Source organism: Myxine glutinosa, chromosome 7 (assembly GCF_964187855.1).
Source record: "Myxine glutinosa chromosome 7, kmMyxGlut1.1, whole genome shotgun sequence".
Classification (NCBI taxonomy): Eukaryota; Metazoa; Chordata; class Myxini; order Myxiniformes; family Myxinidae; genus Myxine; species Myxine glutinosa.
Genome location: NC_136267.1, coordinates 61,785,268 through 61,810,231, shown reverse-complemented (window position 1 = coordinate 61,810,231; position 24,964 = coordinate 61,785,268). Strand labels below are relative to the sequence as shown.

At 48.4% G+C, this 24,964-nt stretch overlaps 1 protein-coding gene across 4 annotated transcripts in view; it reads right to left on the bottom strand.

Moving 5' to 3' along the window:
• UBR3 (ubiquitin protein ligase E3 component n-recognin 3) overlaps positions 1 to 24,964 on the bottom strand; it is a 359,661-nt gene that overhangs the window by 248,056 nt on the left and 86,641 nt on the right. For all 4 annotated transcript variants that reach the window (XM_068122446.2, XM_068122447.2, XM_068122448.2 and 1 more), the window contains exons 7-10: positions 10,089 to 10,265; positions 9,807 to 9,940; positions 5,983 to 6,069; positions 5,623 to 5,688 (exon numbers count right to left, since the gene is read on the bottom strand). In XM_068122446.2, the coding sequence (XP_067978547.2) occupies positions 5,623 to 5,688; positions 5,983 to 6,069; positions 9,807 to 9,940; positions 10,089 to 10,265 (464 nt within the window). The remainder of the gene's footprint in view (positions 1 to 5,622; positions 5,689 to 5,982; positions 6,070 to 9,806; positions 9,941 to 10,088; positions 10,266 to 24,964) is intronic.

Sequence of the window (24,964 nt, the reverse complement as noted above, 5' to 3'; positions counted from 1 at the left end):
CTGGTGGAAGATCAGAAGGTAATGGTCCTTCAACCAGGGCATCATAACTGACGGTTTTTCGAAGCTGTTCCACGATCTTCACGAACGCTAGAAGTTAAGTAATTGTTCACAATTGCATTTTTATCAAAACTGTATTTATCTTATGTGTGTGTACCTATAGTGTGTCCCTCGGGAGATTCTCGGTGCTAATCTTTCATACCTGTATAAAATAGTCGAGTATTTCGTGCCGCACGGCCTAGTTGTTGAAGCTTCCGACCTTGAGGCTTGGTTCTCTCCGGGCATCCAAAGTCGAGTTATTTTTTCATTCATGTGTTTGTCAAATTTCAACTCGTTATTTTATCGTCTATGCGTTATTGTTTGTTTATAGTTAATTTTGGTTTGAATGTCCTGTAACTCGTGTTTTGTTTAATCGTGTTTTGCTCCTCGTGTGCAAAAGATTGGTTTCCGTACCCCCGTCGGTGTTTGTTAACTTAAGTCCGCTACTTCGTGTTTTGCTTGGCTCTTAGATTTTTCCCTTCTACCCCGAACATAATACTCTTTGTCTAACGTTTTAAATCCCCACCACAAAAAAAAACAAAAAAACAAAAAAAAAACATATATTTTCCTTTCTCCACATGTGCTGTTGTCTCATCCTGTACTTCTGTCCAGGTGTGCTGTTCGCCCCGCCCCCATTATCTCCTTGCCATCCACCTTTTGCCCTGTACACGTCACTCGTGGTTGTCCCTCTCGGCCCTCCCCCCGTTGGTATTTTGTGCATATAAGATTGTTCACGGTTCTGTTTAAATATTATTTAAATATGTTTAAACTTTCCCCTTCAGTGTTTTATTCAGTGGTATATTACAACACGTGGTTTTTCTTCCTATTTAAAAGGCTTTTTTCAATTTCCTCTCCAACTCATTCCACTTCAAAAAAAATAAATTCAATCTCTTATACGTCTCCCTCACTACATGTTCTAAATTCACATTCATTCCATCCCTCCTCCATCGTTCTTAATCGGATTGCTAACTTGAAAATCACAATAAACCCAATTTTTTTTTTTTTTTTTTTTGTATACAAGATCGAGGCTCGTGAAAGAGCTAACATTAATCACACAAAAAGACAAACCAACACACAAAACACAAAAAACAAGGGGAGCGGCAGACAAGATGGGGAGAGAGGGGGAAGGACACAAAAGAGAGGGGGAAGAGGGGGAAGGACACAAACACAACATTTGAGAGCAGGGACATCGGGAGGACTTGGGGGGAGGTGGGAGAGGAATAAAACATATGAACACTGCAAGGACTCTGGGGTGAATTACCGGGGGTAGAAAAGATCAAGGTTTTCGATGGGGGAAGATAAGAGATGGTGGTGAACAGCTGTTTTAAAGACCTGGAGGTCTTTAATTTGATATTGATAATTGATAATTTGTTATCAATGTTCGTCTTTCATTAATCATCCACTTTCTAAACTCCCCTTTTGCCCCTCCCCTCCAAATCCCCCCCTTGCCACTACACTCCTAAACTCCCCCCTTGCCCCTCCACTCCTAAACTTCCCCCTTGCCCCTCCACTCCTAAACTCCCCCCTTGCCCTTCCCCTCCGAAACTCCCCCCTTGCCCCTCCCCTCCAAATCCCCCCTTGCCCTCCCCTCCAAATCCCCCCCTTAACACCACACTCCTAAATACCCCCTTGCCCCTACACTCCTAAACTCCCCCCTGCCCCTCCCCTCCTAAACTCCCCCCTCACTCCTCCCCTTCAAATCTCCCCCCCCCCCCAACCCCTCCCATTCAAATCTCCCCCCATACCATTCCTCTCCAATTCTCCCTCCTCCCCCCTCCTCCTCAAAGTTGCCTCCTCCCCACTTCGTCTTCCTTCTATCTCATACCTCCACTTCCCCCAATCTTCTACTTTCCTCTGCCCCCCCTCAAACAACCCCTCACTGTGCCTCATCCCTTCACCATCAAACCTTTCGTTCTCCTCATCCTTCCCTTTCTTGTAACTCTTCTGTAATCTCTGACACACTATCAACTGCTCTCCCTACCTCCCCCTCTCATCCTTCATCTTACCCTACCCCTACCCTCCCCTGTCCTGTACCCGATGCTCCCCCTCTCTCTTCATCAACGGTATGGACCTCAAACATCCGGGGCCTTCGCTCAAACCTGACTGATCTCTCCACACAGGTTGCTTCTGACAATCCAGAATTGATCTGCTTAACAGAAACTTTCCTCCTTCAAGATGTCTGATTCCTTAATATCTCTTCCTAGTTACTCCCTCCTCCGGTATGATAGACCTGAGCCTCGTCCTGGTGGTGGGGTGGCTATCTTTATCAAAAACACTCTTCCTCACTCTCCTTACACTGCCCTCTCTCCACCTCACCCCCAGGAGTACCTCTGGCTACGGCTTCCTCTCCGCTCCCACCTTTTGTTCATATGTGTTCTGTACCGTCCTCCAAACAGTGATGACTCCATTTACATTTCACTGTCTGACAGACAACATGGACCAACTTCTATCCACTCATCCCAACTCACTCTTCCTCATATGTGGCGACTTCAACTGTCATTATGCCAGCTGGCTGGGTGTGGGTTCATCTCTCACCAGCCATGGCACCTCAGCAAAGGACTTCTGCGACTCACTGGGATTGACACAATCTGTCAATTTCCCGACCCAGATCTCAGCCAATGGTGTATCTTCTCTTCTAGACTTGCTTATGACAAACTTCCCTGCTAATGTCTGTTGCTCTTCTGCTCCAATCGGTTATTCTGATCATGTGCTTGTTAAAGTGGACATCTCTCTGGCCATTCTCAGAGAGCCTCCTCAGCATCTACGAGTCTGGCATTTCACTCAGGCCGACTGGCACGGTCTTCAAGCAGCCATCAATCATCTGGACTGGTCTCCCATCTCCACTGCCTCTGACATCAGTTCTTCCTGGGAATTCTTCCAAAGCAAACTGCTCTCTCTCTCATACACAGATTTATCCCATCTCGTCTTCAGTTGTCTTACCCTTCCTCCCATCCATGGTACACTGAATCTTGTGGTGAGGCAGTTGCCCTGAACCAACTTGCCTTTGCCTCTTGGAAGGCTAATCCAACTGAAGGCAATCTCAGTTCCTTCCACCAAGCTCGGAACAAGTGTGTGTATACCCTCAGGAGTGCCAGGATTCAGGAAGCACTATCTCTCCACACTCAAGATTGAACTCTCAAACCTGTCTCCTTCCTCCAAATCCTGGTGGCGTCTGGTCAAATCCGTTCCTGGTGTTTGTTCCCCCTCCATCCCCTCCCTTACCTCAAATGGCTACACAGTTGACACCGCACGTGGCAAAGCCGAATGCCTCAACTCTGTGTTTGCCTCAAAATCTTGTGTCCCAAACTCATCTCTCTCTGTTCACACCATACTCAGTCGAACCCAACTGCTCCTGGACTCTGTGTCGTTCTCTCCTGACAAGGTGGAGGAGTTTTTGTCAAACCTCGACTCTGATTCTGCAACTGGACCAGACGGCATCAGCCCACAGGTCCTAAAATCCTGCTCTGCCGCTCTATCTCACCCTCTCTCTGTTCTTTTCACCCTCTCTTTTGCTCCAGTTCATTTGCCAGCATCCTGAAAATCAGCAAACATTACCGCTTTCCACAAAAAGGTGCAAAAACAGATCCTTGCAACAACAGACCAATCAGCCTGCTCCCAATTATCAGCAAAGTCATGGAATCCATCATTGCTTCGGATATCAAATCCTTCCTCTTCTCCAATGACTTGATCTCCGATCATCAATTTGGATTCAGACCAGGTCATTCTACTCTGGACATGCTGCTTCTGCTGTCTCAACAATGGATGGAGGGTCCTCAATGCCAAACAGGAAATCAGAGCTGTCTCCCTTGACATATCACGTGCCTTCGATACGGTCTGGCACCCAGCTCTGCTCACCAAACTCTCCTCCTATGGTATCCATGGAAATCTCCATGCATGGCTTGCGGACTTCCTCTCTGGTCATCGTCAACGTGTGGCCCTGAATGGATTTCTATCTCCCCTTTCTGTTCAGGCTGGAGTTCCCCAAGGCAGTGTTCTGGGCCCTGTGCTTTTTCTGGTCTTTATCAATGATCTCTCCGACTCTTTGGAAAATCCTCTCCATCTCTTTGCTGATGACTCCACTCTCTGCCGCTCCATTCCTCTTCCATCAGATCGGCAGTCTGCAGCCTCCTCACTCTCTGAAGACCTGGACAAAATCACAGACTGGTCAAACAAGTGGAACATGTCTTTCAATCCTGACAAATGTCACACTCTTACTATGTCTCTCCGAAAAGACCGACTGGACAACCCTCCCATCTACTTTCTCAACAATCCTCTCCAAGAAGTTCTGTCGCTCAAGCTTTTGGGTCTCACTATGTGGCAGGATCTTTCCTGGGAAAACCACATTTCCAAGCTGGCCTCCAAAGCCAGTCGCCGACTGGGCATCCTCCGTCGTGCGAAGTCCTTCCTTGGCACACCTGAGCTCCTCACCACATACAAGGCTTTCATCCGCAGCTCAATGGAATACTGTTCCCCCCTCTGGGCTGGTGCTCCTGTCTCACACCTAGCTCGGCTTCAAGCTGTTGAAACCAAAGCTTTCAGAATCATTGGAATCTCCTGCGATGAAGTTAACTCCGAGGGCCTTTCAATCACTCACCGCAGGCAGGTTGGTGGTCTTTCTTGTCTTCTACCGACTCCTCTCTGGCCTTGCTCCCCCAGCTCTCTCTGTGCTCTGTCCCCCCAATATTCCTTCAGGTCGCACAAGATCTGCCTGCAACCCTCTTATGGTTAAACTGCCGAAATCTAGGCTCTCTGCTCACCTTCACTCTTTCATTCGTCTTTTCTTCCGCATCTGGAACAAATTCCCACACTCCCTTCAATTCCACTCCTCCCTCCAGGTCTTTAAAACAGCTGTTCACCACCATCTCTTATCTTCCCCCATCCAAAACCTTGATCTTTTCTACCCCCGCTAATTCACCCCAGATACACTTTTTTTGAAATTCCAACTTCTTTCCTGGAAGTCCTTGCAGTGTCCATATGTTTTATACCTCTCCCACTCACCCCGCCCCCCCCTCATCCCCAAAGCCCTCTCCCTCACACAGATATCTCAATGTCCCTGCTCTCAAATGTTGTGTTTGTGTCCTTCCCCCTCTCTCCCCATCTTGTCTACCGCTTTCCTTATTATATGATTTATGTGTCGGTTTGTCTTTGTGTGATTAATGTCAGCTCTTTCACGAGCCTCGATCTTGTATTCAAAAAAAAAAACAAAAAAAAACTGTCTTTCGGTGTTGTGGGCATGTTCCAGCATATCAGCCACAATGAAAAAAAATTTTAATTAAAAAATATATATATGTGGCAGCATACCAGCCACAATGGATGTGGGAAAGCAAACTTGGTGAAGAACTTGCACATCTCATTTAATTTGAAGTCAGAATCGTCACTACACATACAATGGAGCCTGAGGAATTGGTTTACGTTTTGACTGAGGCCTTGGGTGAAGTGGAGAGAGATGTAGGCAGTTGCCATGACATTAACATAAATGCTCATGCAGGAAATGTGAAATACAATACAAGCCAAATAAGAAACAAATAATGAGAAAGATAAATGAATTTCACATGAAAATAGTATGCATATCCTCAGAACTCGTACCTGACTCAAGAACATGGAAAAGTATCGGTGCAGGGGTATGTGGAAGGTAAGCTGATTGGACGGTGGCTGTGAACAGGGCAGAAGCGAAATACAAGTAAATGCCAGGAAGGCAGTCAATATGTCCATTAGCAACATAACAAAAAAGCTTCAGGAGCTTTGTCACAAAGTTGCACAATGGCCGCGTGGAGAAGAAAACGCAAGGGTCAAACTATTCTCGGTCCTTCAAAATTCCAATGGCTTATTAAATCAGGAAAACAGAAAAAAAGAAAAAAGCCTCATCTCATATCTGCTGTTTCCAAGCAGTAAGTGATGATAGCCCCTCGTCATTGAGGCATTAAAAGGAAAAAGAAAACGACCTACCTCGTCAACAAATTTTATGACTTTGAACCAGTACTGCAAGGCCTCAAGGCACAGATGCACGACAGTGCGAGTATACTCCGAAGTCTCCTGTAATGCACACACACACCAAAACATATGCACATCGTAGGCACAACAAGGAGACAATGGAACGAATAAAATGAAAAATGAGATGAGGACAGCTGCTTGCTATGAGCAAGTTATCCAGCTTGTGCTGCTAAGGACACCTGACTTCACGAAATGGATTGCTTTTCATCAAACATGGAAACACGTGCAGTCACAAATGCTCGAGCTGCCCTCAATAGCACACCACTAGGTGATATCTGCTATGCGATTCTTTAGCGGTATAGCACGCATCTTTCGCGCACTAGCAGACTCGTAATGGTTAGAGTGTCCGCTCTGAGTCTTGCAGTTCAGTAGTTCAAACCCCCGTTAGGTCATACCAAACACTTTAAAAGTAGTATGTGCTGCTTTAGTAGTACGTCAGCATTTGTAAATGACAGAACATGGAGAAACAACCATAGGTTGGAAACTATAACACAGGCCTGATGGGCCCTCATGGCCTCCTGCGTTGAAGGTCTTGCAAGGAAACTAATTATTATCACCTCGACCCCGATTGTCTGTGAGCACGATATCTCAAAAGGTTATGGACGCATTCAGATAAAACTGTGGACTGGTTGGATGTGTGACAATAACTAATTGATTCGATTTTGGTGAAGATCCAGATCCAGATACGATATGTATATTTTAGGTAATACTTCACAATTGAGAGAAAGGACCAAAAATGGTATATGGTACGATATCTCAACGAGAACAACACTCTTCGACGTCACGACGTCGATTGATATGCCTCCGCCCACATTATTACATCATTACAATACTTGTATCAAGTTTGATTTAAATCCATTCAGCTGTTCTCAAGTTATAACATTTTTACCTGACTTGACCTCTGGCCTTTCAATGTCCGGTTGGCTGTCCGTCTATCCATCCCGTGATAGGTTTTCCTTACCGCGATACCTTGAGAACGGCTGAAGGGATCTTAGTCAAACTTGGTGCAGGTATGTACAATGAGGTAAAGATTAATTGTTTTTCCTCATAGTGTTCATTTGCTTTATACGGTGTACCCCTCCCTCCTCCCCCAGCCCTTTTATACCGTGTACCCCTCCCTCTTCCCCTCCCCCTTCCACAGATCTACCGATGTCCCTGTTTTCTACTGTTGTTGTGCTTGTGTGCTTCCCTCTCTCTCCCTCTCTTGTCTCCCGCTCCCTTTATTGTATGTTTTATGTGTACACGCATGTTTTTGTGTTTAATGTGTTAGCTCTTACACGAGCATTGACTCTGTATACAAACAACAAAACAGGAAGTCTAACAGTGGCGTAGCTGGTCTTGTAAAATATTATAAACCACAAACACGTACGATTAGCTTTTTTAAGTCGCTAATGCTGTTGATAACATTGAACAAAGAAATTTGGAGAATCCCGGCATCCCTGAGGTAAGCTTTACTTACAGAACTGAGCGAAGATCTACTGTAATCTATATACCCCACAAGGGTTGGGTAAATAACATGACCCTTCCTGCCGCTAAAGTGGCGTTTTTCGTAGCGGCCTTTTGAAACCCACCAATGAAGGTTTTGTTTTGAAAACCACCAATGAAACCCACTTTTCCTGCTGTTTAACACGAAACTGAAAGGGAGGGAGCCCGGGGAGTGCTCATTTACCAAGCATCTAGCTAGCGCTTGCCAAGCTAGCCGTTCCTTAACGGTTTTGAATGATGGAGTGCTTGCTCGAATGCTTAAACAACTTGGCGATCTCTCCTCAAGAAACTTGTTAAATGAATACACACACAATGTTCTTGAGACCCGACCATAGATCGACTGTAATCTATATACCCCAAAGAGGAATGACCCTTTCTGCCACTCCCATCGTGAGCGGCTGCACTACTAAATTAAAATGTTGGTCGGTGGAGTTAGCCGTCGTAATGACAGCATAGACGTAATGCCGTAGCGTGACGGCCAGACACAAAACTGCCGCTACTTTAATATATTGAAGATGACTGTGCTTCCGATATTTGATGATAATTTTAACAATCAGTTTGTTTGGGTTTCACACTCGATGAAAAACGTGAAGGTAGAGCATGGCGATTGTGATATATGACAGGTTCGGCGATATGTTCGGCCTGAACGACATTGGAATCAAAATGCCGGAGTGTGGAGTCAGCCGTTGTACGCCGTAATGACATCAGACGTAATCACATCACTCTGTCATCACATCACCATGACCAGATCCTCAGCTCTGATTGGAATACGTTTGAGGGGACATTCATACATACGGACAGGCAAACACTGTTCTAGACTGCTTTGCCCTATGGGCTACGCCGTAAAAAAAAAAAAGCTGGGGCGATTTAAAATTAAAACTAGGTACAGGCATGTATAATGATGTAACCATGAACTGATTAAATTTTGGGGTCGCCATGCTCAAAGGTCAGAGGTCATGTCAGGTAAAAATGTGATAACTTGAGAACAGCTGAATGGATTTAAATCAAACTTGGTGCAAGTATTATAATTATGTAATAATGTGGGTGGAGGCACATCGGTCGACGTTGTGACGTCGAAGAGTGTCGTCCGAGTTTGGTATCAACTTGTTTTTACAATGCAAAAATAATTACCTTACATTCACTTAGTTGGGAGTGTCGTTGAAGCTGAAGGGAAAGGTGTATGCTGCATGTGTGAGAAGTGTTATGATTTATGGGAGCGAGACATGGGTCATGAATGTAGAGCAGCAACGAAGGCTGGAAAGGGTGGAAATGCGAATGGTTCGGTGGATGTGCAGAGTGTCGTTGAGAGAGAGGAAGACAAATGATGAATTGCGAAAGATGATGGGAATAGAGCCTGTGATTGATGCTGTGAAGAGGAACAGGTTGAGATGGTTTGGTCATGTGTTGAGGAAGGATGAAAGTGACTGGTTGAGAAGAGTGATGGAAATTAATGTAGAAGGAAGTAGAGGACGGGGAAGACCGAGAAAGACTTGGCTAAAGATGGTGGAAGAAGAAATGCGGGCAAGGGGGTTAACAAGGGGAGATGCAGAAAATAGGGCAAAATGGAGAAGATCGTCATGGGGACCGCAAGGCTAACCCCCACTCTAGCAGGGAAAATGGCCTTAAAATGCATGTTGTTGTTGTTGTTGTTGTATTCACTTAGATGCACCACAATTCTTTTTGTTCGAATAGACAAAATGGTTTTCAAAGTTTGAGATAACGTAAATGTGATAATGGGGCATAACGACAATCCATAGAGATACGGATGGTTTTGTCATACTGACAGCATCAGTTAAAAAAAATAAAAATTCACAGCAACAGGTTTTCTCGGCGTTATATGTACATTTGTGTTGTAATCAACAGGTCTGTGTGTTTGTTTGTCGGTAGAAGAATGCAACAATACGAGCAGCTGTAATCGCAAGTCTGGCAGAGCTACATATTGTACACACAGACGCGATTATGCCAATACTCACGCACCAGCCTATGGCCGCAGTGTGAGTAAATATAGAGCTGTACTAAATTGCATTTTATATTTTTCCTTGCGAGTTCAAAGTTGACCTAATCTGAGGCTTTCACAGTATGAAGTTTTGTGCCAAATTTGCCAATTCTAGCTGCCCTTGTTGTCTAGTTGTTCTGTGAACAAACAGGCACACAGGCGGGGTCATCGCAATACTCACTCCCCCGGCCTATGGCCACAGCACAAGTAATTAAAGTTGCACAGTGACAAATACAATGAGGGTGTATGGATTGCAGTTGAAAAAGCAGCAGCCATTTGGCCACCACATGGGACGCACTGGAGTTTTGCAGTGTGCCAGGAGGCCACACATCGGTTGTGCACAAGCCTCAAGTTCGGCAGCAAAAGCAGCGTAATACGTTTGCGATTCAAACTCGACATGCTCAGTCATCTCGCGTTTGTTTAAGTTCATTCCTGTAAGAAAGCAGAAAAGAAACAAACAAGGGTTGAAACATTCACATATTGCCCATATAATATCGTACTATTCACTCCAACAGTTGGAGCAGCTGCAGAAGTAACGTAGGTGTCACAAATGGTTGTAATGGATAGGTGAACTCCCCACCCTGAAAGAAAGAAAGGAAGCACATCCACGTGCGCACGAGAGTGCGATCCTGCAGGAACCGTTGAGACACGCTGGGATGAGAAAGGACATTTATGAAGTCGCTAACGAGGGGCCAGTATGTGTTGTTCTTCAGGACAGGCTCTGCACAGTTCACGACCAAGACACAGCCACTCTCATCTGCAAAGGAAACAGGTGATCCAACACGTTATCTACCGCAAATAAAGAAGCATAAAAAGTCTGCTGTCTTGAAGACAAAACTTCATCTCAACTGCAGAAGTTTGATATCCTGGAATGCATCTTAACTTTAAGCTTGACAAAACATTTGCACACTTCGAACTTCAAAGATTGGTGCCACTGCATATCTGCCAGAGCCGCAGGTTTCAAAGGTTGTGACAAAAGACCAAACAAAACGCAATGCTACTCCATTGAACACAAGTGCAGCTTCATAGTGGACAAACGGACCGAGATCACAAAAAAATATATATAGCCACACAGACGTGCTTGGTCTCACTAATTAAATGCACATCGTTGTTGTCATGCTCTTAAACGCATCAGTTAGTCTGTTAAGGTAGGTGCAAGATGAAAACAAAGTACAACCTACGTGACTTAATACAAGTCAAGAAGAGAACATGTCGAGGTAACTGAAACAAAGTGTGTTTATGAATATTCATTAAAAATGTTATTTTGAAAGGTTCCCAAACCAATTGTATTGTTGTGGATTTTACAGGAAAAAATTTTTTTACAAACAAAAAAAATTATAGGACACAAACGGGAAGAACTGGGGAGGAGAAGAAGAAATTCAGGAATGCACTGGAAAGGATGATGGGAATGGTTGAGATGCAGAAGTGTGTGGAAGGACATCAGGAAAGGGTGCATCTTCGAGGGATAGAAACCAGGTATGGTGGACGGAGAAAGTAGTGAAGGCAGTTGGTGAAAAGGATGGAGTTTGGAAAAGGATAGAGAAGATCAAGGTTAGAGGGAGGCAGCCGGATGCGGGATTGCTGCACCTGTATCGGCAGAAGAAGAAAGCAGCAAGGAGAGCTGGGCATAAGGCAAGGAATAATATGGAAGAGGAGGTGTACAAGAAGTTGGAAGAGGATAGTGGGAGGAAGATTATCTATAGTAGTGGAAGGGATGAGGATAGCAAGGACATGAAAAGGAGGGAAGGTGGTGATAAAGATGGTGGTGGGAGGATAGTGACAGAGAGGGTCGCAGAATTGAAGGTGTGGGAAGGATATTTCAAACAGCTGTTGAACCGGGAGGGAAGTAAAAGCGAGCAGGAGGTATCGAGTTATGTGGAGGGGAAAGTGGAGTTCGTGGAGATCACGGAAGAGGAAGTGTGGATGGCATTGGAGAGAGTGAAAAGGGGAAGGGCGCCAGGCATTGATTGATGGGAGCCTATGACATCATCATCGATTGAATTTTCACTTCCGGTCCGGTCTGTGAGAGGACGCTGGTGCTGCTTGTTCGCCGCTTCTCCCACTGGATAGATGTACAGGGTCTACTTCTTCTACTTTTCCGACCTGACATCTCACACCTGTCCTGCCTTTTGTTGATTGTGGATTGGATTGTGGATTTTGTGGATTGTGGACTTTGATTTGTGGATTGTGGACGCCGCCACGTGCGCCGCGTATGGGGATGCTGGCGCTGTTTGTTCTCCGACGGAAGGGGCACGTGCCGCGCGTTCTCCGGCTGGATAAAGGTACGGAATCTGCTTTTCCAGTAATCTTGGCGGCTTTTTGGCCGACAGGTCTGCTCTCTGCTTGATCCTCCCGGCTTCACCTGCCCGGCTCTTTCGCCGCTGCCTCTTGCCCGTTCCCGGGCATCTCGCACCTGTCCTGCCTTTTGTTTTCTTGGGTTGCTCTCCTGTGGGTTGCCTGGACGGCTGGCTGGCTCCCTGTTGGCCACCGCTGCGGTCGTCGAGCTGCAGGACACTCGCTGGCTGTTGACGCTGGCTGTTGCCCGGCTGCCTCCTCGGCTCCTCGGCTCTCGGCCTGCACATCCTCGGCTCTCTATTGGTCCTCGGGCTGCTCATCTTCATTCCTCGACCCTCCTCGCATGTCGTGCTCTGGACCAGCCTGTTGTGCCTGGCGCTTTGGTCAGCCAGCCTGCGGCTGCCGGCTGACCTCTCCAGGCTCTGTGCCCATTCGCTCCTGCCTGGCATGGCACTGAGGTACCCCGCCGCTAGGCTTCTTCAACTCAACAACCACTCCACTCCACTCCGCCATGCATCTCTGTCATCAAAAACCACGGACTCCTACGACGACCCAGATGCATCCATAGAGGCTCCGGTCGCAAGTTTGTTTACTCCCAGACAGGTCACTCCATCCCCTCAATCTGGTCAGCTGAGCGCACTCCCACCCGTCGATTACGACATCACAACAACATACACGAATGTGCCCCCTGTCTGCAAGCCCCGGCAAAATCACCCGAGTCCATCCACACCATACAAAGCAATATGAAGCTTACTCTGTTCAATACCCGGTCCCTCAACAATAAAAGCCACATCCTGAACGACTTCATTCTGGACAATAAACTGGACTTTCTCTGTCTGACAGAAACCTGGAAACAACCTCTGGACTACCTCTCACTCAACCTCACTACACCCAATGGTTACTCATACATCAATAAACCACGCTCGGAGGGCCGAGGTGGTGGAATTGCTGTAATACACCGACAGGACATCAAGACCAGCCTCATCTCCATCTCATCTGCTCCATCATTTGAACACCTGGCTTTTAAACTTTCTGGTCACACACATTCAGTCATGGCAGTTGTCTACCGCCCTCCCAAACCACACCCATCATTCCTGTCTGACTCCTCTTACTTTCTGACCCAGCTCTGTTCCTTCTCCCCCTCAACCCTCCTCCTCAGTGATTTCAATATCCACATGGACTCCACTGACTCCACAATAACCGCTGACTTCATTGATATTCTTAATTGCTTTAACCTCACTCAACATGTAAACTTTCCCACCCATAACCGTGGTCACATTCTGGACCTTGTCTGTTCTATTGGACTAAATCTACACCATCTCTCTGGCTCTGACCTCACCCTCTCCGATCACTAAGCCATCACGATGACCATCAACATTCCCACCCCAGCACCAAGGCAAAAACGCATAATCAACTTCCGTAAGCTAAACTCTCTTTCACCGACCTCATTCTCATCTTCCCTCTCCGAAAAAATGTCCACCTCTCCCTTCGTTGATTTGCACAGCCCCTCTGACCTCACTGACTACTACAACCACACTCTCTCTTCCTGCCTCGACCAGCTTGCGCCTATAAAAACCAAAGCAGTTTCCTTCACCCATTCTGCTCCCTGGTTTACCCCTGAACTCCACCTGATGAAAACCCATGCCCGCCAACTTGAAAGACTCCGTAATAAAACAGGTCTCACAATCCACTCCCAAGCCTACAAAGACCACCTGCAGCACTACAAAGATGCCCTCTCCCGCGCCCGCTCCACCTACTACTCTCAAATAATCCACTCTGGCTCCGGAAACCCAAAAGCACTCTTCTCCACAATAAACAAACTCCTCAGCCCCCTGGATACCACCACCCAGTCATTCACAGTCGACAACTGCATTTCTTTCCTTTCATTCTTCCAAAGCAAGATAGACAACATCTACAGCAGCTTAACCACCACCGCACCTGCTCCCCCTCAAGCCATCTGCCCCCCCTTATCCTGCCAACCCCTATCTCAGTTTTCCCCAGTCTCCCCTACTGACCTCTCTGAACTCCTCACAGGAATGAAAACTGCCACCTGCACTCTGGACCCCATCCCCTCCAGCTTTGTTAAGGCTTGCCTTCCTGCTCTCTCTCCACTTATCACTGCAACGATAAATTCCTCCCTGTCTACTGGCATCGTCCCACCATCCCTCAAAATCGCTGCTGTCACCCCCATTCTGAAAAAACCTGGACTAAACCCTGACACCCCAAATAACTTCAGACCCATCTCCAACCTACCCTTTCTGTCAAAAGTTTTGGAACGCGCTGTAGCTACTCAACTCAAACATCACCTCTCTGCCAATAACCTGTATGAAACATTCCAATCCAGATTCCGCCTCAACCACAGTACGGAAACTGCACTCCTCAAAATCACCAACGACCTTCTCCTTTCCTCCGACGCCGGTAACCTCAACATTCTCATCCTTCTCGACCTCAGCGCCGCCTTTGACACCATCAATCACATCATCCTCCTTACCCGACTTGAAACCACCTTTCTTGGATCAAATCATACCTCTCCGACAGGCACCAGTTCATCTCCATCAATAACTGCAAATCCCCCACCGCTCCCCTTCCCCAAGGTGTCCCCCAAGGTTCAGTTCTCGGTCCCCTCCTCTTCATCCTGTACCTGTTCCCCCTTGGTCACTTAATCCGTCGTCATGGTCTCCAATTCCACTGCTTTGCCGATAACATCCGGCTTTTCATTTCCGCCAAGTCAATTTCCACTGTCACCCACTCTATCCTGACAAACTGCATCACTGAAATAAAATCCTGGCTTCAAATCAACTTCCTCAAACTAAACTGTGATAAATCCGAAATAATCATTATTGGACCAAAAACGCTCACCAAATCCACCCACAACTTCACCCTCAACATCGACGGTATCCCAGTATCCACCTCCCCTCACATCCGGAATCTTGGCATCATCTTTGACCAAACCCTCTCCTTCGACAAACACACTAAACAGATCACCAAGACAGCCTTCTTTCATCTGAAAAACATCGCCCGTCTCCGTCCATTCCTCTCCTCCACAGCTGCAGAAACCCTCATCCACGCCTTCATCACTTCCCGTCTGGACTACTGCAACAGCCTCCTCTATGGTTCACCCTCAAATATCGTCAATAAACTTCAACACATTCAGAACTCCGCTGCCCGTCTACTCACCCACTCCCGGGCCCGGGACCACATCACCCCCGTCCTTCACAAGCTCCACTGGCTCCCCATCTCCCAGAGAATCCAGTACAAAATCCTCCTCCTGACCTACAAAGCCCTCCATAACCTGGCCCCATCCTACCTGACTGACCTCCTCCCCAGACACACTCCCACCCACACCGTCTGCTCTGCTGCTGCCAACCTCCTGTCCCCCCCCCCCCCCCCCCCTCCATCCGGACCAAACTCAGATCCTGGGGGGACAGGGCCTTCTCCATCGTTGCTCCCACACTCTGGAACTCACTACCTCAAACCATTAGAGACTCCTCCTCACTCACCACATTCAAATCATCACTCAAGACCCACCTGTTCAACACCGCATTCAACCCCTGACCGTCTCTTCTCCTTCTCCTTCCTTTCTGTTTGGTTATTTAATTATGTATTTTTGTCTTTGTTTTACGTACGATGTCAAAGCGTCTTTGGGTTTCTTGAAAAGCGCTATACAAAATAAATGTATTATTATTATTATTATTGATGAGGTGTGTACAGAGATGATAATTGCAGTGGTAGAAGTCGGAGTTAATTGGATGAAGAGGTTGTTGAATGTATTGTTACGTATCTCAGAGACGGCACTCCCCTTAGCAAGGGGGGGTTAATCCCCTTGGCCTGTTAAGCTGGCTGTCTCTAGTCCTGGTACTTCTAACGCGCCTTTGCGGGGTGAAATTGGTCAGGGTTATTGGTCAAGGTGTTCTCCCGAATACCTTTACCAATCCCTCCGCAAAGCAGGGAGACAAGTACCGCTCGAACCACGGACAAGATGGTATTTGCCGAGCGGTTTAGCAATCCGCGATTCGAGCCGTTAGCAATTGACTAACCCGATTCTGCGCGTTGGCCAAATCGTGCCACAGGTACTCAATCGAAAGAAAGGACTAAAGCGATCGGGGGAGAATGAAACCAAATGGGGTAAGAAATAAGACATTTATTAATTATGTACACCAAAACCAAAGGAAGAGGAAACGAAAGTAATATACTGTGAAGAAGAAGAAGCAGGACACAGGGCAGCCTTAAACAGTCTTATATTATACCCCAGGACAAACACACAGACTCACACGAAAGGGGAATAGCAGGCAGGAATGACTGGAAGAGGAAGAAGGTCCAGGTGGGACAGCAGGGCTGGAAGGTTCGGGCAGAGGCACAGCATTGAGGTCCGCTCCAGGTCCACGCTCCGGGCTGGAAGTGAACAGCCAGCGGCAGCTTCTGGTCTCTTATCTCGCACGGTCGGACAATGCGAATAAAGCGCGGGATTGTCGCCGTCAAACGGACCCACTCTCCTCCTTACAATGCTCCGTATCCTCATCGGGTACCTCACTCATCTGCCGGATCACGTCTTCGCCCTCACTCTTTAAGCAGTCCCTCGCACTCATCTGCTGAAGCAGTCCCTCGCACCCGCTTTTATTGTCCGTCTAGGAATCAAGCCGCCGGCTCTGATGACACGCCTACCGGTTGGCTCGCCGTGGCGCTGGTTGGTCGGTAACGGCTTGCTGACTCCACCTCTGCTGACGAGCTGACGTGCCACACCTTGTTCTTGTGGCCCCGCCCCCTTCTTCCTCGGCTTGACCGCATAGCTTATGGCGGCGTGGTGCCAGCAAAACAGCCCAATGCAACGGCGGCGAACGCTCCTGGCAAACGAAGTACCGCAATGTGGAGAGGGAGAGCGCAAAATGGACGGAATGGGGCCTATCTTATTTGATTAATGCAATGCAGATTCAACTATTGGGAACAGATCCTTAACTGAAACACATAATTATGAAATAACTACGGAGAGGTCCTATGGTTCGCTACGTGTTGTACATGGACTAACTAGGGTGCGATCTTTAACAAAGCCAATTGATGGGGATATTTACAGGGGATCATTTGTAAGGGAAAAGCATTTACTAAAATTTACTAGTGAAGGTTCTAAAAACCGTAACAGTATGTATGAGAGAAGGTTCAATTCTGGAGGATTGAAAACAAGGTAAATTGTGCCAATAAGGAAGGGAAAGGGCGATGTTCAAGATCTGGGAAAGTACAGGGGAATTACACTCCTTTGTCGTGTCATGAAGGTGTTGGAGAGGATTCTGGATGGTAGGACAAGGAAGAGTGTGGCATAGGAGATTGGAGAAGATTAGCAGAGGTTTAAAAAGGGTAGGAGAATGACAGATGGGATTGTTCGTGCTGAGATAGCTGGTGGAGAAGAGGTTGAAGGTGCAAGGTGAAATAGCATTGAGATTGGTGGGTCTGGAGAAAGCCGACAAAACTGTCCCGAGAGAGATGGTGATGGAGACACTGAAATGGATGGGAGTGCCAGAAGCAGAAGATAGGTTGGTGGAGCGGATGCACAAGGGAATTAAAGGAAGACTTTTGGTTGGTCCTATGATGTCTGAGGAGTTCAGCGTGAACATCAATTTGAGGCAAGGAAGCATTCTCAGCCCACTCATGTTTATCATGGTGATGGAGCTGGTAAACAGGAAGGTAAATATGTAATGTATTGTTGCGGTTTTGAGTTTTGTACAATAAAGGTTAAATTTCCCCCTCATAGTTAGTCACACAAACAACACGTAGCCTCGCGTTAGTTCAGTTATTTCATAGTATGTGTGAGAATAGCCCTTTTCCTGTGTTAGTTTTGCGTTGAGTAGAGTAATGAGAGTAGGTCCTTCTCATACTTCCATTGCCTTATCCCGCCTCCATTGCCTTATGCCTCCATTGCCTCTTTGTGCTGCCTTTGGCTTTTTTGGCGTGAATTAACACGAGGCCGGCCTGGAGGGTCGGGTCGGGACCGAATGAGGGCGGCGAAGAAGCTAACGGTAAGCGCGAGCCGCCAATCAGGGCTCACAGGGTGTGGCTGCAGCACTGCGTCACAGGGCGTGGTTGGAACGTTCGAGAAGGCTCAGGGCGTGTCGATATAACCGTTGTGCAAAGCCACCAGGAGCAGTCGGGCATCGAGCAGTTGGTGGTGAGTTGGCATTGAGAGGACTGACGAGAGAGAAGAGGGGTGGAAGGAGCGCGGTCAGCAGTGGAGTTTGAGAGACAAGAGATCGGAGAAAGACGCGCATGAACCAGGATATGCGCTCATATGAAAGTGACGCTCGGTTGAGCTTGAAGCTGAGCCACGTATAGTGCATCGAGTTACGCGAGTGATAACGCGCTGGTTGCTAAACGCGCTGTGTAACCGCCAGCCGCGCTGAGAGACGCACACTTTTCCTTCCTCCCTCATCGGCTGTCTTTTGTTCGGGAGACGCGCTACGAGGATCCTTCCACCGCTTGCTGGCCATCTTCGCGGGACGTGCTGGGACCGTGGAGAGCCGGACGGGGCCGTTCCTGGACGACCAAGTCGGCGCGTTTTGGCCTGAACAGCATCCTGCCTGCAATTCCCTGTGTGAGTGTGACGGGCCTGAGTCTGGGCGTTAAGAATAAGACTGTTTAAGTTCTGCTCTGTGTCTCTGCTTCTACCGATCATTGTACATACTTGTGGGAATAATAATTAAACCTGTGTTCTTCCTTCCATTCGATCGTTCTTGTGATTTCCTCATTGCCTAAGCGTGGTACGAATAGAACCGCTCTAATCGGGGTCCAATAATTAACGGTGACTGCACGTGGTATTCGCCACAGAAGCGGGGAAGCAAGCCTCGCACGAGCCACGTGTGATTTGGGCACACCGAGCGGATTGAGTACCACGGGACCTTAGACTATCCCTGACCCAACGTGGTCCCGAAACCACGTGGTACTCAATCCGCTCGGTGTGCCCAAATCACACGTGGCTCGTGCGAGGCTTGCTTCCCCGCTTCCGTGGCGGCGCAGGGATTTAGGTACGAGCGAGACTTGGTCCCGAAACCCTACCTTGCATTTGCCCGGAAGAGGCGTTTCAAGTCTCTTGGTTCCACCAAGCCCAGAAAGAACAAGGGGCTTAATCCCCCCTTAGTAAGGGTAAGGGCGGCGGAGAACCATAATATTTGGTAGTCAGGAGTGGGGATTTGGAACCCTGGACAAAATTTTTGAACACCAAAATTTTGGACACCAAAATTTTGGACACCAAATTTACATATTGGCCGTAATATTTGGTGTTCGGGAGTGGGATTTGGAACCCTAACAAAAAAATTTTTAAGCAAAATTTTAAGTTTTTAAAAGCAAAATTTATATTCGTACCATGGCTAGCCAAGGCGGTCGAATGCCGGTGGGGGTAGATGATGAGGAGGAATTAATGACCCAGGACCCACAGGAAGGGTTGGTAGAAGAAGAGGAAATTGATGAAGGGCCGGCAGCAGGGGTAGAAAATGGTGGCGCCTAGCACGTGGCGGCGAGAGCCGAGCCCGCGGTGGCAGCCGGGGCCGCTGTGCAAATCGGGTTTGACCTTAGACTATTCCTGACCCAACTGGATGCAAAAATGGACGCCCAAAGGAATGACATGAAAGAAAAGAGGGACGAAGCAAGGTGCAACATGGAAGAGGTGAAAAAGGGGTTGGAAAACAAAATGGACATCCAAAATAACCAATTGAAAGAAATGAGGGACAAATCCATCCGGGAATTGGAAAAATTTATGGCAGCGTCAAAGAGGGACACGAAAAAAATGGGGGAGGACATTAGGCGTGGGTTGAGCGAGGAGGTCGCATTGGGACGCAACGAGGTGAAGCGATGTGAGGAGCGTGGAGAGCGAGGTAGAGCAGAGCACAGCTAAGTTGACTGGGGCTATAGAGGAATCGACACGGGGTGTAGAAAAACCGACGGTTGTCGAATTGGACAGGGAAAATTCATGCATGCCGGCGGTCATCGAGCTAGAAGAAGAAACAATTGGGGCCGAAGAGACGGCAGAATCAGGAAATATAGCACAGAGGGTAGAAATGGAATCCGCGCAAAGTTTGTATTTGCACCGTGATGTCGGGCTTGCTAACCCCAATGAAAATTTGCAGGTGCTGGCGGGAAAGAAGTTCCCCAAGGTGAGTAGGAATAATGGCGCGAGTGTGTTTGGCGCGAATGGGTTTTTGGCACGCTTGGGAAAGAAACGAAACCCGGGCGGTCGTGGAAGGTCCATTGTGCGGTGTACGAGGGTGACTGGCACGCGTCTGAGAAAAGTGTGCACCGAAGCGCGAGTGTGTGCGAGAAAAGTGTGCGCCAGAGTGTGCGGTGATGGAGAGTGTAATGGGAGAGTGTGTTACAGAGTGTGAGGGAGAATGCACACCGGACTGTGTGCAGGGAGAGTGTGTTACAGAGTGTGCGAAGGAGTGCACTCCCGAGAGCGTGGAGAAAAAGTGTGTAATGATTGGGTGTGTACCAGGAAAGTGCACACCCGTGGGTGTTACCGAGTGTGTAACGGAAGAGTGTGCACCAGGGTGTGTGTGAGGGTGTGCGATGATTGGGTGTGCAACAGGAGAGTGCACACCCGTGGGTGTTAGACTGTGTGCGGGAAGAGTGTGTAACGGATTGTGTGGAAGGTATAAGTGCGCCTAGGTGTGCAGGTGTGAGTACGGTGTGCGAGGGAGAATGCACACCAAAAGAGTGTGGAACGAAAGAGTGTGTAACAGAATGTATGGAAGGCGTGGGGACGCCACGGTGTGCGAGTGCGGAGTGGGTCGCAAGTGGTGAGAACGCGGCTCAAGCATCGACACCGCCCGGGATAGCGTTTAGCGCGACGGATAGCCGACGTGAGCCCTCGGTGAGTTGTGTGCAACAGGGACCGGCCGGGATCGGTGGTGCGGCGGTTTCACAAGGACCGCCATGCACGACCCGTGCCGGACCCCACCCTGTATGATTGGTGCCGCGCCGTGGCGGCAAAGGCAATCGGCGAGGTTCAAGGGGAGGTAGGAGAGTTCGGAGCCGCGAACCTCTGCGGGTGCGGTGCTCCGACCGTGGGCGGTTGCGCCATCGTGCGTGGGACAGCGAGGCCCCGCGCCGAGATGGGGCCCTGAACCTCGGCCCATCCATGCCTCCTCCCCTGGATCGAAAATGCCGGACGGACCCAACATAGAGTAGACAAACCAACCGCATGGATTGCTCGGCTTTTCGAAGCTGAGCTGTGACAATGTATTTCCGCACGAAGAGGCTCAAGCATAGTGGACTGATGAGGATAGTGTACCCTGCGTGGAGGAATGGTAGTTTCACCATTCCTCACACGGTCAGGGCCCATGAGCATTAGATTAGGGGGATGGCAGTGATAGGCACATGGGGGGCTAGCGATGGTTACCTCCATGGGGCACCGAAGCTAGCCGAGGGTGGGCTAGGATAATTGTTAGGGAATTAGAAGACTGTAGAAGACATGAGAGTTAAGAAGAGACATCTGAACTATAGTGGGGACGTAGAGAGATTAGATGGATGATAATGACAAGGGAGTGCATAGTTTAACGGGATGACGGGGAAGCACGAGTATTAGGGGAAAAGCAGTTAGATAGATGATGCTGTGTGTGTGTGAGGAATTGTGAGTAAAATAAGTGGAATTGTGTTGAAGTGTATGGGAAGTAGTGTGAATTGACTTGCATGGTGTGCAAGACGAGAGGTGTTTAAGCACAAAAGGTGTGCAAGACAAAAGGTGTGCGAATGAGTAGTGTGGAATGCTTGGTGTGGGAATAAAAAGTGTGGGATGCATGGTGCGAAGGATTGAATGGGGGAAGAGTGGAACCCATTCGCGAAAGCCCAGGGGGTAGTGTAAAACCAGGTAGAGGGCATAGGCAAAATTTCTATGGATATTGACACCTGTGGTGCAGGTAGTGGCAAGTAGTGCTTTGGTGGGTGCATGAGTCAGTGAAATGGCTGGGCGTGTGGTTTAATTGGTGCGTATGGTTATTGGGGCACTCCGCCACTGGTAGATTGTCGGCCAGGTGAGGCCGCAGGGTAGGCTCTGGGAGCCAGTTAGGGTAGTTGTGAGTTGTTGAGTGGGGCCCGAGGATCCAAAGGAAGGACCCGGGTTGCCCAATGCCAAGTTAGGCATCGGGGGTAAAGTGCCAGGAGGGGCCTTCCCCAGTTAGGTAGTCGCAGGAGCAGGTAAGCTCGGGTGGCGACTTCAGTGGCGGAGGTGCGCAGGTAGTTGGACCTGCTAGTGGAGCCAAACAACCCAGCCCCGAAATTGTGCAAGGGCACAGTGAGAAAAATTGAGGAGTGAGACCCAAATTCAGATGGCATCACAGAGTGGGCAATAGGAATTCGGTTTTTAGAACCACATAGTTAAAGATGGCCGATTGGCAGGGTATAACCCCGGGTAGTTTAAATAAGTAAATGTCAGTTGTGTAGTTAGGATGAGAAATCCCCTTCACGCCATCCACAGCCATGCACCGAGGAGGACGAAACTCCACACCAGGACCAAGTAAACTGTTTGAGTGTAAGACGCATCAGGACGTAATGAGACATTGTGGTTGTTCCATTCCTTCCTTCCTGGGAGGGATTGGGAGACGAATTTGGAATTAGAGGGGGATATGGGAGACAAGACGTAGAGACGAGTTTGTAAATACCAAAAGGGCTAAGGTAGTGTAAGCCGATGTTGGGGGGTACGAACGGATAGGAACGAGCCTGCTCTGCTCGCTCCTCCGCGCCCCTCAGGCTGGATTACCTTGTTTTGCTGTGTACCTTTGTGCCCTTTCCGCTTTGCTGGTCGTGCTTAGTCTCTCCCCCCACCCCAGGACCATTTTGGAGGTGGAACTGTGCAGCACCATCGACCTGTGCAGCATCCCTGCTGCACTTTGCTACATCTGTGCAGCCGAACGGCACAGCACTCTGCTGCCATATCCTTTTGTGCAACTTTTCTGCACCTGTGCAGCACTTTGCTGCCACAAACACTTTCCTGCACCACATACACTTATGGACCACAACTTTTGTGGCCTTACACCTCTACAGTGCAGCACCTTGCTGCAAATTCACCTTGCATCTTCGGACCACTTGTTTTGAGTGGCATGAATGTCATGCAGTCGGACCACATGTTTGGCCCTGCTGGCAAAATAAACGAATTCTTTGTGTGTTTTTATTATGGTGTGCTAGGGACGAGAAGATTTGTAAGTTTAATTAGCCCTGAAGAGCAGGAATGGCCTGTATGCCGGTTCGGGGGCTAACCGGTTTGATATATGCACATAGAAGATGCAAGAAGCAAGATGCAAGAAGCAAGCAGCAAATGTGAATTTTTGAGTGTTTGTGTTTTGCTGTGGTTTCTCTCCCCTCCAATCTTCTTTCCAAAAAGGATAGGTCCTGGGTCGTAGAACTGTAAATAAGTAAGTTTTTTGTGCTTGTATATAAAAATGCTGCCCACCGGCTGCATGTTTAGTTTGACAAATTCCGGATTCGGTTAATTGTGGGCGTGATTCTTTTAGAGGAGCTACTCAACACAATAGGTGGGACATATTTAGCGTTTTAAAACTGTCGCACCCATGGGTTAGAGTAAATGTTAGAGGGAACCACATCTATATGTCACATGTAAAAGTAAAAGTTAATTCCCAGATCTTACTCAAAACCGGTCGTTCCAATTTTTGTAGGTTCGACGAGGGGACGAGTCTGACGAGGGAGAGGGGTAGTGTTGCAGTTTGAGTTTTGCATAATAAAGGTTAAATTTCCCCCTCATAGTTAGTCACACAAACAACACGTAGCCTCGCGTTAGTTCAGTTATTTCATAGTATGTGTAAGAATAGACCTTTTCCTGTGTTAGTTTTGCATTGAGTAGAGTAATGAGAATTGGTCCTTTCATCGCTTCCATTGTCCTATGCCGCCTCCATCGCCTTGCGTCTCTTTGGGGTGCCTTTGGCTTTTTGGCGCGAATTAACACGAGGCCGGCCAGGAGTGTCGAGTCGGGGACCGAATGAGGGTGGGAGAGAAGCTGACGGTAAGCGCGAGCCGCCAATCAGGGCTCACAGGGTGTGGCGGCAGCACTGCGTCACAGGGCGTGGATGGAAGGTTCGAGAGGGTTCGAGAAGGTTCGGGGCGTACAGATATAAGCCGTTGCGCAAAGCCACCAGCAGTTGAGTTCAAGGCGCGCGCGGTGAGCAGTTGAGTTCGAGCAGCAATTGAGGTACGAGGACTGAGTTGGCATTGAGTGGAGAAAGACACGCATGAACCAGGATACGCGCTCATATGAAAGTGACGCTCGGTTGAGCTTGAAGCCGAGCCACGTATAGTGCATCGAGTTACGCGAGTGATAACGCGCTGTGTAACCGCCAGCCACGCTGAGAGACGCGTACTTTTCCTTCCTACCTCATCGGCTGCCTTTTGTTCGGGAGACGCGCTACGAGGATCCTTCCACCGCTTGCTGGCCATATTCGCGGGACGTGCTGGGACCGTGGAGAGCCGGACAGGGCCGTTCCTGGACGACCAAGTCGGCGCGTTTTGGCCTGAACAGCATCCTGCCTGCAATTCCCTGTGTGAGTGTGATGGGCCCGAGTCTGGGAATTAAGAATAAGACCGTTTAAGTTCTGCTCTGTGTCTCTGCTTCTACCGATCATTGTGCATACTTGTGGGAATAATAACTAAACCTGTGTTCTTCCTTCCATTCGATTGTTCTTGTGATTTCCTCATTGACTAAGCGTGGTATGAATAGAACCGCTCGAATCGGGGTCCAATAATTAACGGTGACTGCACAGACCACATGGTACTCAATCCGCTCGGTGTACCCAAATCACACGTGGCTCGTGCGAGGCTTGCTTCCCCGCTTCCGTGGCGGCGCAGGGATTTAGGTACGAGCGAGACTTGGTCCCGAAACCCTACCTTGCGTTTGCCCGGAAGAGGCGTTTCAAGTCTCTCGGTTCCGCCAAGCCCAGAAAGAACAAGGGGCTTAATCCCCCATTGGTAAGGGTAAGAAGGACGGCAGAGAACCGTAACAATATATATATATATATATGTATATATATATATATATATACAGTGGTACCTCGGCTTACGAGTGCCCCAACGTACGAGTTTTTCGGGATACGAGCCGTCGCTCGGGCGGTTTGTTGCTTTGGGATACGAGCCGAGATCCGATGTACGAGCTCAAAAAATTTATTTTTTTGAATTTTCCGG